The 14,092-nt window shown below is 48.3% G+C and overlaps 1 protein-coding gene across 2 annotated transcripts; it reads left to right on the top strand.

The window, feature by feature from the left end:
• The first annotated feature begins 607 nt into the window (after nucleotides 1-607).
• On the top strand, nucleotides 608-14,054 carry FABP6 (fatty acid binding protein 6). 2 transcript variants are annotated; one of them, XM_082456612.1, is made up of 4 exons: nucleotides 608-4,054; nucleotides 5,184-5,359; nucleotides 7,359-7,448; nucleotides 9,967-14,054. In XM_082456612.1, exons 1-4 carry the CDS (start codon nucleotides 3,988-3,990, stop codon nucleotides 10,018-10,020), a joined length of 387 nt encoding a protein of 128 aa, XP_082312738.1. In that variant the 5' UTR covers nucleotides 608-3,987; the 3' UTR covers nucleotides 10,021-14,054. The 2 variants fall into 2 exon arrangements, with proteins under 2 accessions (XP_082312738.1, XP_082312737.1); XM_082456611.1 differs by lacking the exon at nucleotides 9,967-14,054 and having other exon boundaries at nucleotides 7,359-9,939.
• Nucleotides 14,055-14,092: the final 38 nt, after the last annotated feature.

Below are 14,092 nucleotides of genomic sequence, written 5' to 3'. Positions count from 1 at the left end.
CTCACTAAAATCCTGGAAGACAGGTATTTTTATCCCCATTTAATAATAAGTAAATTAAGGCTTTGGCTTATTTGCCAATCTCTCTCACATCCGCCTTCCCTGACCCTTAAGAGGTGATCAGGGTGATGCCCCTGTTTTCCCACAGTACCCCAATGTTACAGACTTTATCTCAGTTATCACACCGTGTTACAATTGCCTGTTTACTAGGCTGGATCTCTCACAAGATTTGAGGACAGATACTTGGTAGTTCCAGAATCTAGTGAACAGTAGGTACTCAGTATTTTTTGAATGAATAAAGATTGTGTGTCTGAAGTCTCAGAGCTAATACTGTGACTCAAAAGCCCAGGTTTCCCCCTGAGCAATTACAAGCAGCTGGTATACACCTGGGGGATTCCTGTAAAGGACAATCTACAGGTTGGAGTAATCAGAGAAGACTCCCGGGAGGAGGTGGAGTTGGAAAGACAATTCAAATTTGGAAAGACGGGTGAAAAGTGAGCAGTCATTCTAGGCAGGCCAAGGCATAAAGGTGAGATTCTGCAAAGGGCACACCTCCTCCGAGCCTAGAGACCCCACGGGATTTCAGGAGACTACACCCCTTTCCCTAAGCCTCCCTAGCCTCCTTAACCATCTTACATCGAACCTACATCCCATACTTCTGTGAAATTACAGGGAGATGGCAAATGCTCTATTGTTTCCCCATGCCCAGACCGGTATGACATGTTTTTTACTAGTGGATTTCTCCATTTGGAAAGTCCCTTTTAATAATTAATGGGATAGTTTTCAGTTTCCATGAAGAAATAAAATCCATTAATGTCTATGATATACTGCTAAGTGGGGAAAAAAGCAAGACAAAACAGTGTCTTTGGATTTCATTTTTGTTAAAAAGAACAGAAAAAAAAAAAAAAAGGATAAGCACAAATAAGTTTGTGTGCATGTGGGAAATGTCCAGAAGGTTATATACTGAATTAAAGCGCAACTGCTCTGGAAAAGGAGATGTAGTGGTGTGGGGCTTTCACCTTTACTTTACCCAGCTTTGAACTTTTGTCTTCTTAAACACTGAGTATGTATTAATTTTACAACTGAAAAACAAGACCCCATGATGGGATTATAGGCAGCTTTTAGTTTATTTGTTCTTTGTTCCTCCCAAAGTATCTACTATGAACATCTATTGCTTTCATAAACAGAAAATTTAAAACCCTTTCCTCCATAAAGATTGTTTAAAGAGGAAAGAAAGAGAATCTCAAGGTGGCACAATTCATGATGTTGGGAAGCAGGATGTTTGGGGGAGAAGAACTAAAGATGTTCTAAATTCTGAGTTCCAAGAACTTCAGCACCCAGGCAATCTGGGGCTAAACCAATTCAGTCTCAACATGGCAAAACATATTAAGAGCTGTAAGAATGTTCCAGATCCCGTAACTTTGTAATCCCATCCTGGGGCTTTAGCTCAAGGAAATACTTTAAAAAAATTCTCTACATATAAAGAAGCTCACTGTGGCCTCTCATTTAATGGGGTAACCTGGGCTCCCCCTAAAAATCCAACAGCAAACATTATGCAGCCATATCTAACAATAAACATGGCAGCTTAATAGAAACATGGGACTGTGTTTACAAACTAATACCGAGCAAAGAAAAAGAGAATGGAATATTGCATTATATAGTGACTATGGCTATTATATACCTGCTATAATTAGAGTTGTGGGAAAGAAAGCAAGGATGAGAGAGGAGAGAGATGAATGAAAGAGGCAGGAAGACAATAAAAAAAGTAAAAATAGTTATAGTGTTAGGGTAATGGGATTATGAAGGACTTTTGGAAATCTGTTTAAATGATGATGAAAGTTGCCTTGGTAGTAAATATGAACTATACACAGGGGCTCTGTGACTTTGAGCAAGTTACTTAACTTCTCTGAACCTCAAGTTTCCTCCTTGGCAAAATGGGGACAATAATGGCACCTACTTCATAGAGTTGTTTGGAAGATTAAATGATATAATTCATATAGAGCACTCAGCATCATGCCCAATGCATGATAAATATTCAATAAGTGTTAGCTATTATTGTCATTGTTATTTCATCATTATTATCAATGAGGGGAAATTCTCATATGCTCCAGGTGGGAGTGTAAACTGTTCTAGCCTCTGAGAAAGGCATTAGGGTATAGATATAACTTATATATAAGTTTATATATAACTTTAGATACAAAACCCCTTTGGCTCCAGGAATTGCATGTCTAGGAATTTATCCTTAGCAAATAATCTCAGTAAATAATCTGACATGTACACCAAGAGGTGTGAATGAGAATGTTTATCTCAGATTTATTTATAATAGAAAAAGACTGGGAACAACCTAAAGACCCAGCAATAGTTACATAAATTATGAAACATACGTACCATAGAATATGTATGATATACCCTTATGGAATGATATACACGTGTACTTACATCATTACATACAAAAGAAGAGACAGAACAATATAATCTTATTTATAGAAGAAAGTATAGGTGTGCATTTAAAAGTCTAGAAGGATAGCTACCGACTGTTATCAAGGGTCATCTCTGCCAGAACTGTCACTTGCTCTAAATTATGAAATTTTAATATATATAATTCAGCATCAGAAAATCCACGATGAGGTGTGGGTGAGGGGAGTGTGGGTGTGTGGTTTTTTGTTTTTTTAAAGTAAGACACCTGGCTGGGGTGAGGAATTCTAAGATTGGAGATTGCAGACTGGCAAAATGTGGCAAAGCTGGTTTCATCATTTCAGAAACCACTCAGTCCCAGGTCTGGGGGGTTAGCAACTGTGGTGAATTCTGCTTTGGATAGCAATGATGGGGATTCTTGGAGAGCCCGCTCTGGAAAAGGAGACAGATGCAAAACTTTCCTTAATTAATAATAGTAAGAGTGACGGCCTTTGTAAGTGCTTCATACTTGCATGGTCAATCGGTTTGATCCAGAGAGCAGTCCCACAAAACAGGCAGGGCAGGAGTTATCACTGAGGAGATGGGAGTCCTTAATGTGAAGTGGTGCCAGAATCAGAACAGGGACAGGAAGTGGGGGCTGAATTCCTAGCCCTCCCAGTGGTGAAGCTGGAATCGAGTGAAATTCACCACGCTCCCAGCCCACGCCTGGCACATAGCAGGTCTTCAGCGCACCTGGCACTGCCTCCTCTGATCGGCTCCCTGGGCCCTCGGGCAGCTGCTTCCCTTTGCTCGCACCATCTGCACCCATCTCGTGCCTATTCTCCTTCAAGTGCTCTTTGCTGCAGACAACTCATTGTTTCCTTTCACTGTGGCCCTTCCCACCTTCATCACATTGTTCCCTCAACTTAGAATGTTATCTGCCTACATTCTCAGTCTCTTCCAACCTTACCACTTCTCTAAACATCCAAATTCCTTCAAGACCTGTATTAAATGCCATCTCCTATGCAAAGCTACACCAGCCAGCTGGACACCATCGCTCCTTCCCTAGGCCCCAGGCCCCAGACCTGCATGTCTCTCAGGACACATCCCATCCTGCTTGCACAGGGGTTCTCTGCAGGTGTGTTTTGCCCCTGGACCAGACTGGAGGCTCTTTTGGGAAGGGGGTATGTCTCACTGTTTCCTCAGTACTGGCCCCAAAATGAGGTGCCCCAGGCACTTTGGTCGATGAATGCAGGGGTGACTGAGTAAATGAGGGAAGATGGGAGCATGGATGGAGGGAGGGCTGGGCAGAGGTGGTGACACCTCAAACCCTGTGGCAGAGCTGGCCCTGGCCTTGCCCATGGCAATGGGATTCCAGCCAACGAGTCCCCAGGGTGAATAACCTCAGGTTTCTGCTGCCTGCCTACACCATAAAATTGCAAGTGCTTCCTCTTCAGGGGCGGGAAGGAGAAGTGGGTTGACTTTGGGGCTGAGCCTCAGCATCTGGGAGGGTTTATAAGCTGAGGCACCAGACCCCTGAGCACCGCAGCCCTTCCTCCTCATCCTTCTGTTCCTGAGCCTCCAGCTCGCCGCAGCATGGCCTTCACCGGCAAGTATGAGATCGAGAGTGAGAAGAACTATGACGAGTTCATGAAGCGCCTGGGTGAGTGAGCTCCTGAGAGCACCTTCCTGGGGCTGGGCTGTCACGGCCAGCTCTGCACAGGGAACCCAAAATCTACGAGGCTCAGAGAAGTTGAGGGACTCGTGCAAGGTCACACAGCTAGTAATGGGTGAGGTGGAGAGCTGATGGGCTTATTCATTCAAACCTTTACTGAATGCTTGCCACACGCACGGCCAACCCACTGTTACTGATGGGGCACCTCAGCAAGACTTGCCCAAGGTCACACTGTGCATCAGGGGCAGATGTCATTAGACCCCCTGGGCCCGAGGATGAGATGATGAGTGGTGTCACCACATCCTGCCTGGGGAGAGGTGACCAAGGGGTGGGAGCACAGAGATCAGGTTTGACAAGCCACTCGTTCACTCAGTCACTGAGCAAACAGGGGCCTCTTACAGCGCTAGGCACTGTGGGTGGAGATCAAAGGCCCCACTCTTCTGACTGTTCGATTTGCAGCACTGGTTGTGAGGAACCAAAGAGACAGTGGACTTGACAATCCTGCAGAAATCTTGGTGTGCTACCTAAGTGTGAGGCAGTGCAGTTGTCTAGCTTGAGGACAGCCCCAGGGGACCAGGGCCTACTACCTCCTGGTAGGAAACGGGCCCCAAGAGCGGGATCCGTGTGCCCTGGGGCCTTGGGAAGGCAAGAGCCCTTCTGAGTCAGTTACTGGGACTGGCCCTGAAGGAACAGTGACTTGGCTTCACCTACAACAGTCTAGATGTGGGAATCTTTATCTGTAAAACAAGAGCATTTCAAGACAGTCTTGAAGGTCTCATTCATTTTAGAAATTTGTGAGGTTGGCAAATTTCTGTTCTACTACTATCAGAAGAGCAGCTATTATTTATTCTTAACTATATGCCAGGAGTTTTACCAGACACAATCACTGTAATTTAATCCTTGCAACAGCCCTGTGAAATGGGCCTTATTATCCCCATTTTCCAGATGAAAACACTGAGGCTGGGAGAGATAGTGACTTGCCCAAGCCACATGGCTCACGACATGGGGCTTGTGCTCGACTGTCAGGCTAGCCTGCCGTAGGGGAGGCAAGCTCGTGCCCAAAGCCACAAGTCGTAGGCAGCTCTTACATGGCCACTCTGCTTGTCCCCTGGCCCAGGGCTCCCCAGCGACAGGATTGAAAAGGGTCGCAACCTCAAGATCATCTCAGAGGTGCAGCAGGACGGGCAGAACTTCACCTGGTCCCAGAACTACTCTGGGGGCCCCTCTATTACCAACAATTTCACCATTGGCAAAGAGTGCGACATGGAGACCGTGATGGGCAAGAAGTTCAAGGTGAGAGGCAGCTAGCCACCCCTCCCTACTTCCCCAGGACTCTGGCTGACTTCTTGGTCCCCACCATGTCCCCGGGGGCTGCTCCCCGAGCTGAGGCTTCTTCTCGAGTCTAGCCTCCAGCTTTAAGAGCTTGAGTTACTTGGCAATTTAGCCTCTCCTAGTTTTTAATGCTACCGCCAATAATGGACACTACAATGATAGTAAAAATTGTTAACATTTGCTGAATCCTTCACACATATATCCCAGATACTTGCTGGATCTGTCACACATCTTAATGCAGGTAAGCCCATGAGGTCGCTACAATTACTGCCCCATTTTATAGATGGGGGAGTTGGGCTGAGTCATAGGATTAAATAGCTGCCTGGATCCCACAGCAGGGGCGGGCCTGCATAACCAGGCAGTCTGGTTCCAGAGAGCATAACCACATTTTTTAAAATTAATTAATTAATTAATTAATTATTTTTTTTATTAATTTATTTTATTTATTTATTTTTGGCTGCATTGGGTCTTCATTGCTGCACGCGAGCTCTCTCTAGTTGCGGCAAGCAGGGGCCACTCTTCGTTGCAGTGCATGGGCTTCTCATTGCGGTGGCTTCTCTTGTTGCGGAGCATGGGCTCTAGGCGTGCGGGCTTCGGTAGTTGTGGCCCATGGGCTTCAGCAGTTGTGGCTCACGGGCTCTAGAGCGCAGGCTCAGTAGTTGTTGCACACAGGCTTAGTTGCTCCGTGCCATGTGGGATCTTCCCAAACCAGGGCTCGAACCCGTGTCCCTTGCATTGGCAGGTGGATTCTTAAGCACTGCGCCACCAGGGAAGCCTCCATAACCACATTTTTATGCTGCCTCCAGTGTGGCCTAGAGATTAATCGCCCAGGCCCTAGAACCAGACTCATCTGGGTTTGAAACTGCACTCTTGGGTAGCAAAGAATTGAAAGGTGGTTGTTTGTCCCTTCCTACCCAGACTGGTCCCCCAGGTCTTCCACCCATTCTCCTCTGTAGCCCCCAACCCTGGCCAAGAGAGTACTTTGCTCCTTCAGGCTTCCAGGCTGCCAAGGTGGAGGATACGTAGTCATAATATTCATATTCTGCCACTTGGGTATTTTAAAAATTTAACAACTTCTCACAGATGTCTTTCTGTGTCAGCACATATTGACTTGCCTCTTCTTTTTTAATGGTGGTACAGTATCCTATAGTATGGAAATGCTATCATTTACTTACCACTCCCTCATTAATAGATTTTTAGGTTATTTACCAGTGGATAATACAGGTTGGATACTTAGGTTGTTCACTATTACAAACAATGCTGCAATCAACACCCTTGGATGACACCAGCATCATTCTAATAATGATGATCATAACTGACTCCATAGTTAACAAGGGGTGCTCAACACCAAGCCAGGCACTGCTCTAAGCACTTTATATATATCATCGTAAATCATTTAATCCTCGCCATAACTCCAGGAAGTAGGTACAGTTACTACCCCTATTTTAGAGATGAGAAAACCGAGGCACAGGGACTTCCCTGGTGGCGCAGTGGTTAAGAATCTGCCTACCAATGCAGGGGCCACGGGTTCGAGCCCTGGTCTGGGATGGTCCCACATGCCGCGGAGCAACTAAGCCCGTGCGCAACAACTACTGAAGCCCACACGCCTAGAGCCCGTGCTCCGCAACAAGAGAAGCCACCGCAATGAGAAGCCCGCGCACCGCAACGAAGAGTAGCCCCCTCCCGCCACAACTAGAGAAAGCCCATGCGCAGCAACGAAGACCCAACGCAGTCAAAAATAAATAAATAGATAAATAAACAAACAAACAAAAACGAGGCACAGAAAGGTTCAGTGACTTGCACAGGTTATCTATATCTTTGCATATATGTAATCAGATGTCTATAGGGCAAATTAATTCCTGAAGGGGGATTGCTGAGGCTGCAAGCAGGCCCTTCATCCCTGAGGGGCGGGCCTGTGTTTGGGGGCTGCTCTGCAGCTCTGTGTTTGCTTCTCTTCCAGGCCACCGTGCAGATGGAGGGTGGGAAGGTGGTGGTGAACTTCCCCCACTACAAGTACACCGCGGAGATCATGGATGGCAAGCTGGTGGAGGTGAGTGCCCCGCTCGTTCCCGGCAAAATCGATGAGAATGCTTTTCTGCCCCCAGCCACGGCCCCCAAGAGGTGGTCCTCTGGGCGGCTGGTTTTATGGGCAACAACCCCGCCCAACCATGGGCCAGGCTCTGTGCTGAGCACTGGGTGCACGTGACCTCATTTGACCTTCACAATCACCCTGTTAGGTAAGGATTTTTATCCCCATTTTGCAGGTGAGGAAACTGAGACACGGGATGGCTAAGTGATTGGCCGGAGGGCACAGAGCTTTTTTGACAGATCAGGGATTTGGCTCTGGGCAGTCTGACTCCAGTGCCCACACTCGGCCACCTCAGGGACACATGTCTGGACCCTTCCCAGAGTGTGAATGAAGTGGGGAGTCTGGGTGGGCCCTGCAAGGGTAGCCATCACTCCATTCCACTTCCACAGGGGACTTCAGGCCCTTGCTGCTAGATCTTTTGGTGTTTCAAGAGAAGCTGGAAATTGGCACTTCCAAGTGAAATTTCCAGTCTAGCAAATGCTGCCAACTAATTAAACATTTTTTGAAACGCTGACAGGGACAACTCACACACCTGTGGACTGACCCCTCCCACACGCCATTCTCTGTAAACACAGGTTGGAGGTGCTGCCCTGGAAGGCCCGCATCTCACATCCATCTCTTCTCCCTGGGGCTCCAGAGTTTTCCCCAGGTGAAAGAAACGGTGTGAGGTTAAGAGGAAAAGGAAGGCGTTTCTGCATGTCATTCCCCCTTTGTGAGCCTGTGTCCTGGGCTAGAGTCCCCTGGGGGAGGTCTGGTCTGTCCTCCCCAAGCCTCTCCAGAAGGGAAGTGATGCGGGAAGCAGGGTTTGCCTCTCCCTGTCCTCTCTCTCTGTCTCTCAATCTCTCCCTTGTTTCCTTGTCTTCCTCATCTCAAGCCCAGTCTAGAGAAAAGGAGCACGTGGCCCAAGAGGCTCAGTGCCCTCCCATTACTCCCATTTTACAGAGAAGCCATAGAGTCTCAGAGACACAAGTAACTTGCCCAAGGCCACACAGCTATTTTGTGGTGGAGGCAGATCGCATCAGTTGACTTCTAAATTCTCTGCCTGCTCTTCCTAGGCCAATAGGTCTTCTTCCTCCCCTTCATTTTAGTTAAAAAAAAAAAAAATCTAAAAATAAATAGATGTACAGTGTTTTAAAAATATATCTATGTGTATGTGTGTGTGTATATATATACACACACTATATATACATACATACATATATATGTGTGTATGTGTGTATATATATATATATATATATATATATATATGTGACATAAGTGACTATACATTTTTTTCTGGATGGAAATCGACCTCTTGGAGAATCTGATGAAAGCTAGAGGCAAAGCTCCCCAGTCTGTGAGGAGTGCAGGGAGAACACAGGGCAGGAGAATGGAGCACATTTGTGCCCAACTGAACTGATCCTCCCAAATGGAACAAACCCGCTTCCTAATTCCTAGAGGCGCCTGACCATGGAGCCTATATGGTGTGAGCAGAGCCCAGAGTTCAGGGCCATTATACACACACACGCACGTGCACGCGCACGCACACACGTAGGCAGGCGCAGGCATGCACACACACAAATGCACACGCACACAGACTAGGCACCAGAGACAAGCCGTCTTGGTTGCAGATCTCCCATCTCTGGAGGCCCAGCATCATTCTGGATACCTCCCTTCTTCTCCACCAACACGGGTGCATTTTGCGAGCACCCCTCCTCCCGTCTCCACCCCCCACCAGCACCCCTCCTCTCATCACCTCTCCTCTAGACCGTGCCCCAGCCTCCTCCCCGGCCTCCCCCTCCACTTCTTCTTCTATTCATCCCATATGCAAATCACACATCACTTCACACTGCTGCCCTCTGACAAAACTGCTTCCACCAAACTCCATTTGCCACCCGCCCCTCCTCACAAGAAAGCTGCTTTCCTCTGCTGGGGATCTGGACCAACTGATGCTATGCACACATCCCAACACAGCGTGTCTTGGCCTTGAGCCCAGGGCACCACACACAGTGGGCCTTGGCTGAACAGTATCCTCTTGCAGCCTCTTCCATGAAAGCTTACACTTCCTGAGGACAGGAACTGTACCTTCCCATCACCGAGCACAGGGGCCCCATAAATGCTAAATGGTGCAGAGGGTGAGCACGGCCCCTCAGCCTTAGAGGGGTGACTGATTTCTCTAACCTTCAGTTTTCTCATCTGTACAATGGGGACAAGCACGGTGTCGTGGGGATGTGCCTGGCATGGGTGAACTGAAATGGACAGACAGGTGGAAGGTTATCCCACGAAAAGCCACATCACGCCAACATCTGTTAGCACTTTGGCCACATAGAGTCCACACAATGAGTCCTGTAACAAACTGGGAAACTGAGGCCCAGAGAAGCAGTGCAGCAGGCTCACTCCCACTCAGGGCTGGGACTGGAGGCTGGTCTACCTTCTCTGGGCCCCATGGTCACCGTGGGGCCCCTGCACTGACACCCCCTGTTCCTGCTGCTTCTTCCAGGTCTCCACCGTTGAAGGTGTGTCCTACGAGCGCGTGAGCAAGAGGCTGGCCTGAGCTAGTAGGCAGGGCTCCGTGGGGGCCGCAAACCCTCCGATAAAGCTGATGTAACAACAGACATTCTGCTCGTTCCAGAACCTCTGTCTTTGTTCTCTGGCGTCTTGGGGCAGTTCTGGCTGGTGGGGGTGGGAAACCCCTGACGATGGCTACACAGGCCACACCTTGGCCCTGAGATCTCTGTGGGACCTGGGTCATGGCAGAGGGAGACGGGTATGGACGGAAGACCCCTGGCCCCGGGGAGAGGGCAAAGGCGGTGCTCAGCATGCACGGCGGGCACACTTCTGGGGACCCCTCACCCCAGCCTGCCACCCACACTCTGCGTGGAGACCATCCTTTCAAGAGACAAACATCACCTCGGAGGGGTGGCACACTGACTCTCAGATGGGCCACAGGAAGGTGTATCAGAAGGGGGCGGGCAGGACTGGCATTTCCGGGGAAGGGCCCCCCGCTGCTGGGCCCCGAGGCTGCACGGACACTGGGATGCCCCCCAGGGCTCAGCCGGGGAAGGTATTTCAGCATGGCCGTGGCTCTCCGCCAATCTGCTGTGGAGTCGTTCCTTTGGGTCTCAGTTTACCTGCTGGTACAAGAGGGGGCCAGGAGGACCAGTGAGGGACTGAGGAGAAATGGGAGTCTATGAGATGGTAAAGGGCTTATGGGAGTGCCAGGCAGGAAGCGAGCTGTCAGAGTAGGGCTTAGACACGGGGGCCTGGGAGAAACTTGGAGAAGCTGCGGTGGGCTGGGAAAGGTGGTCAGAAGGGTCACTCTGATCCCCTGGTAGGTGCCTGGAGCCCTGCATCAGGAAGGATTCTGAGGCAGCATCTGGACTGAGCAGACATCCCTGCCTGATTACGGCGTCTGTCCGGGGCATGGAAGAGGAGGAGGGAGGTCTGCCTGTCCCGTGGCTAGATAATCTCTAATCCTGATGGGCTTTTTTTCATTCTCCTCTCTCCTTGGGAGTGTTCCCCATCTGGGTACCACCCTAACTTCTATTTTATTACTTTTTTTGGCTGCGCCATGCAGCATGCAGAATCTTTAGTTCCTGACCAGGGATCAAACCTGTGCCCCCTGCAGTGGAAGCATGGAGTCTTAACCACTGGACAGCCAGGGAAGTCCCCACCCTGACTTCTTTTTACCCCATATTTTTCTCTATGGCAACTCACTTATTTTTACTACAATGGAAACTTTATATCACTTCTATACATGGAAAGCCAACATCATTTGCCATAAATAGACTAAGACTATTAAAAAAAGTCAAAGCTGGACAATGTTGACTTCTAGCTGGGTTCTGCTGCCAAAGCCATGACTCTGAGGCCTCCCTTAGTGAAAAGGGTAAGAACCTTACAAGAGCCAGTAGTATCAAATGGGAAACTCTCTCCTTCCCTAATCAAAAATCCTGCAGGACTCCTTGAAAAGAGAAGAATGCACTCACTATAAGAGCTGAATTATCTAAGTGTCCATCAGTGGATGAACGGATAAAGAAGATGTCTCTCTCTCTCTCTCTCTCTCACACACACACACACACACACACACACACACACACACAGTGGAGTACTATTCACCCATAAAAAAAGAATGAAATCCTACCATTTGTGACAACACAGATGGACCTTGAAGGTATTATGTTACGTGAAGTAAGTCAGATGGAGAAAGACAAATATCATATGATTTCAAAATAAAACAAAACAAACTCATAGATGCAGAGAACAGATTAGTGATTACCAGAAGGGAAGGAGGTTAGCAGGGGGTGGGTGAAATGGTTAAGGGGGTCAACTGTATGGTGGTCATGGATGGTACCTAAACTTGTGGTGGTGATCACTTTTCAGTATATACAAATATACTGCAAAGTATATACAAATATACTAAGTATACAAATATACTGCAAAGTTGAATTATAATACTGTATACCAGAAACATATACTACAAAGAGAGTTGAATGATCTAAATTATCTTGAATACACAAGCCCCACCTATGGGGTATTAGAAATAAGGTTTGCCCGACACCTTGCAAAGGATCTGGCACACAGCAGGTGCTTAATGAGTGCTACCTGACCTCAGGTCCTTGCAGCCTGTGTAACCTACGGCCTTTCACTCTCAGGGGCCAGCCTCAGCTTGGACAGACAGCACAGCCCAACTCACTGGCAGCTCAGTCCTCGCCTCCCCCCACGTTGTGCCCTGAAACTTGTTGCTTTCCAAAGACAGCACTCAGCCTCCCGCACCCACCCACCAAGCCAGGACCCTGTGAATTCCATCATTTTGCCAAGACTTATTGCTAATTAAGTGAACTAGGTAAGCATTAAATTAAACTAGCAGTGTTGCTGTTTCCCCTCCAGACTGAATAATTACTCATAATGAGCTTGGATAATAAATCTCTAAATAACAGAGAGGTAACCATAATTAGGCTGAAAATTGAGAGAGAGAGAAGGAAGGGAGAAGAGTAGAAAAGAAAGAAAGAGCTGAGGGGGAAGAGAGATTGTTTATACTTTGGTAACCGATTCAAGGACAAATTCAAACACTGCAGCCAGTGTTACAGAGTCACAGATTCATGGAATAGAAGGACCTCAGAGCTCAACTAGTTTAAACTCTGTATTCCACAGATATAGAAACCAAGGCTCAGAGAGGGGAAGAAATTTGTCTAAGGTCACACAGCAGATTAATGAAGGGCTGGGCATCACTGGCTGATGGAGGCTACAGTTTCTCATTCCAGCTTATGGGGGTAAGTGGAGTAAGGTAAGATGGGGTGAAGTGTCCATGTTGCTGGCATCTTGGAAAACAGGCTTCCTCAGCCAGTAGAAGGGACAGTGGTTAAGAGCTTCGACTCTGGAGTCACATTGCCAGGGTTCAGATCCCTCTTCTACCACCTAGAAGCTGTGTCACCTTGGGGTAAGTTCATCCATTTCTCTGAGCCTCAGTTTCCTACCTTGTCAGTGGGGAAAACAACTGCACTTACCTAATAGAGTCGTCATGTTACAAATTAAATACTAGCCACTGCGACCGCGACCACCATCATCTCCGTTATCAGCACTGTCATTCTCAAGCCAATGTGATGAAAGCGTTAGGAGTGCCCCCTCCACTCACCTGTAAGGCACATGGGCACGCTGCAGTATTTCTTGGCATCTTGTCTTGTCCATGTGTAAAATAGGCTAATAAGACCTTCCCTTCCCGGGTGACAGAGGAGTTGCAAGGGTAAAAGGTAAAAATCCACGCTAGTGGCCTCCATAAAGTTAGAGGTGCTTCACCATTTTGCTGTGCCGTTCAAGGTGCGGTAGCGACTCCCTGCTCAGTTCAGGTGCCCTTCACCCTGACCCTTGGAAGTCATCTCTAGCAACCATTTCCCTCCTGCCAAGCTCATCTGGTGAAATGGGGGCTTCTCAAAGCATCTTTAAAGACTACCACTAGGTGGCGTTGCACCACACACCTGTGGCCCCCAAGGATACCAAGAGGTGTTTGTATGCTGGGGGTGGGGCAGGGGGGTGAGCAGTGAAATCCCAAGTGATTGGGCCATGGTGTGGGTGTGTGTTTCCTCTGGGGGTGGGCAATGAGGAGGCCACCAGGCTCCTCAGTCCGGCATATCTAAGTGCAAAACTGAGTCCACACTGCTTGCCCATGGTGAGACCTTGGGCCTCTCTGAACCTCAGTATCGTCTTCTGGAAAATGGTGATAATGATGTTGTCATGAGGACAAAAGAAGAGCAGGGGAAAAAGACCATGAGGAAAGTGTCAAGTACAGGGCGTGGAACACAGTAAGTGCTCACTAAACAGGGCCCTTCTTGGAGGTTCTACGGGCGTGACTGGGAACACACTAGGTCAGAGCTTCTAGAGCAGAGAGATATGGCCAAACCTGGCTGTGCATGTGCATCTCCTGGGGGGTCCTATTAAAAGGATAGCCCAGGCCCCACTGCAGACCTGCGGAACAGGACACTTTGGGTATGAAGACCAGGGAGATGTCACTGTTCTGAAGTGCTCCCCAGCCAGCTGTGACTTTGGAGACCATTCCAGTCCCAACCCTCCCATTTTGCAGATGAAAAAACTGAGCTCTAGGGCTTCCCTGGTGGCGCAGTGGTTGAGAATCC

The sequence above is a fragment of the Balaenoptera physalus genome (genome assembly GCF_965194825.1).
Source record: "Balaenoptera physalus genome assembly, chromosome: 3".
NCBI classification, from domain to species: domain Eukaryota; kingdom Metazoa; phylum Chordata; class Mammalia; order Artiodactyla; family Balaenopteridae; genus Balaenoptera; species Balaenoptera physalus.
Note: the sequence above shows the minus strand (reverse complement) of the source record. Positions and strands in the feature narration are given on the sequence as shown.

What these genes read in the sequence shown, in the direction of transcription:
- FABP6 (XM_082456611.1), top strand. Translation starts at nt 3,988, where the DNA reads ATGGCCTTCACCGGCAAGTATGAGATCGAGAGTGAGAAGAACTATGAC. An exon ending in CGAGTTCATGAAGCGCCTGG is followed by an intron (nt 4,055 to 5,183) that starts GTGAGTGAGCTC and finishes CCCCTGGCCCAG; the next exon opens with GGCTCCCCAGCGACAGGATT. An exon ending in TGATGGGCAAGAAGTTCAAG is followed by an intron (nt 5,360 to 7,358) that starts GTGAGAGGCAGC and finishes CTTCTCTTCCAG; the next exon opens with GCCACCGTGCAGATGGAGGG.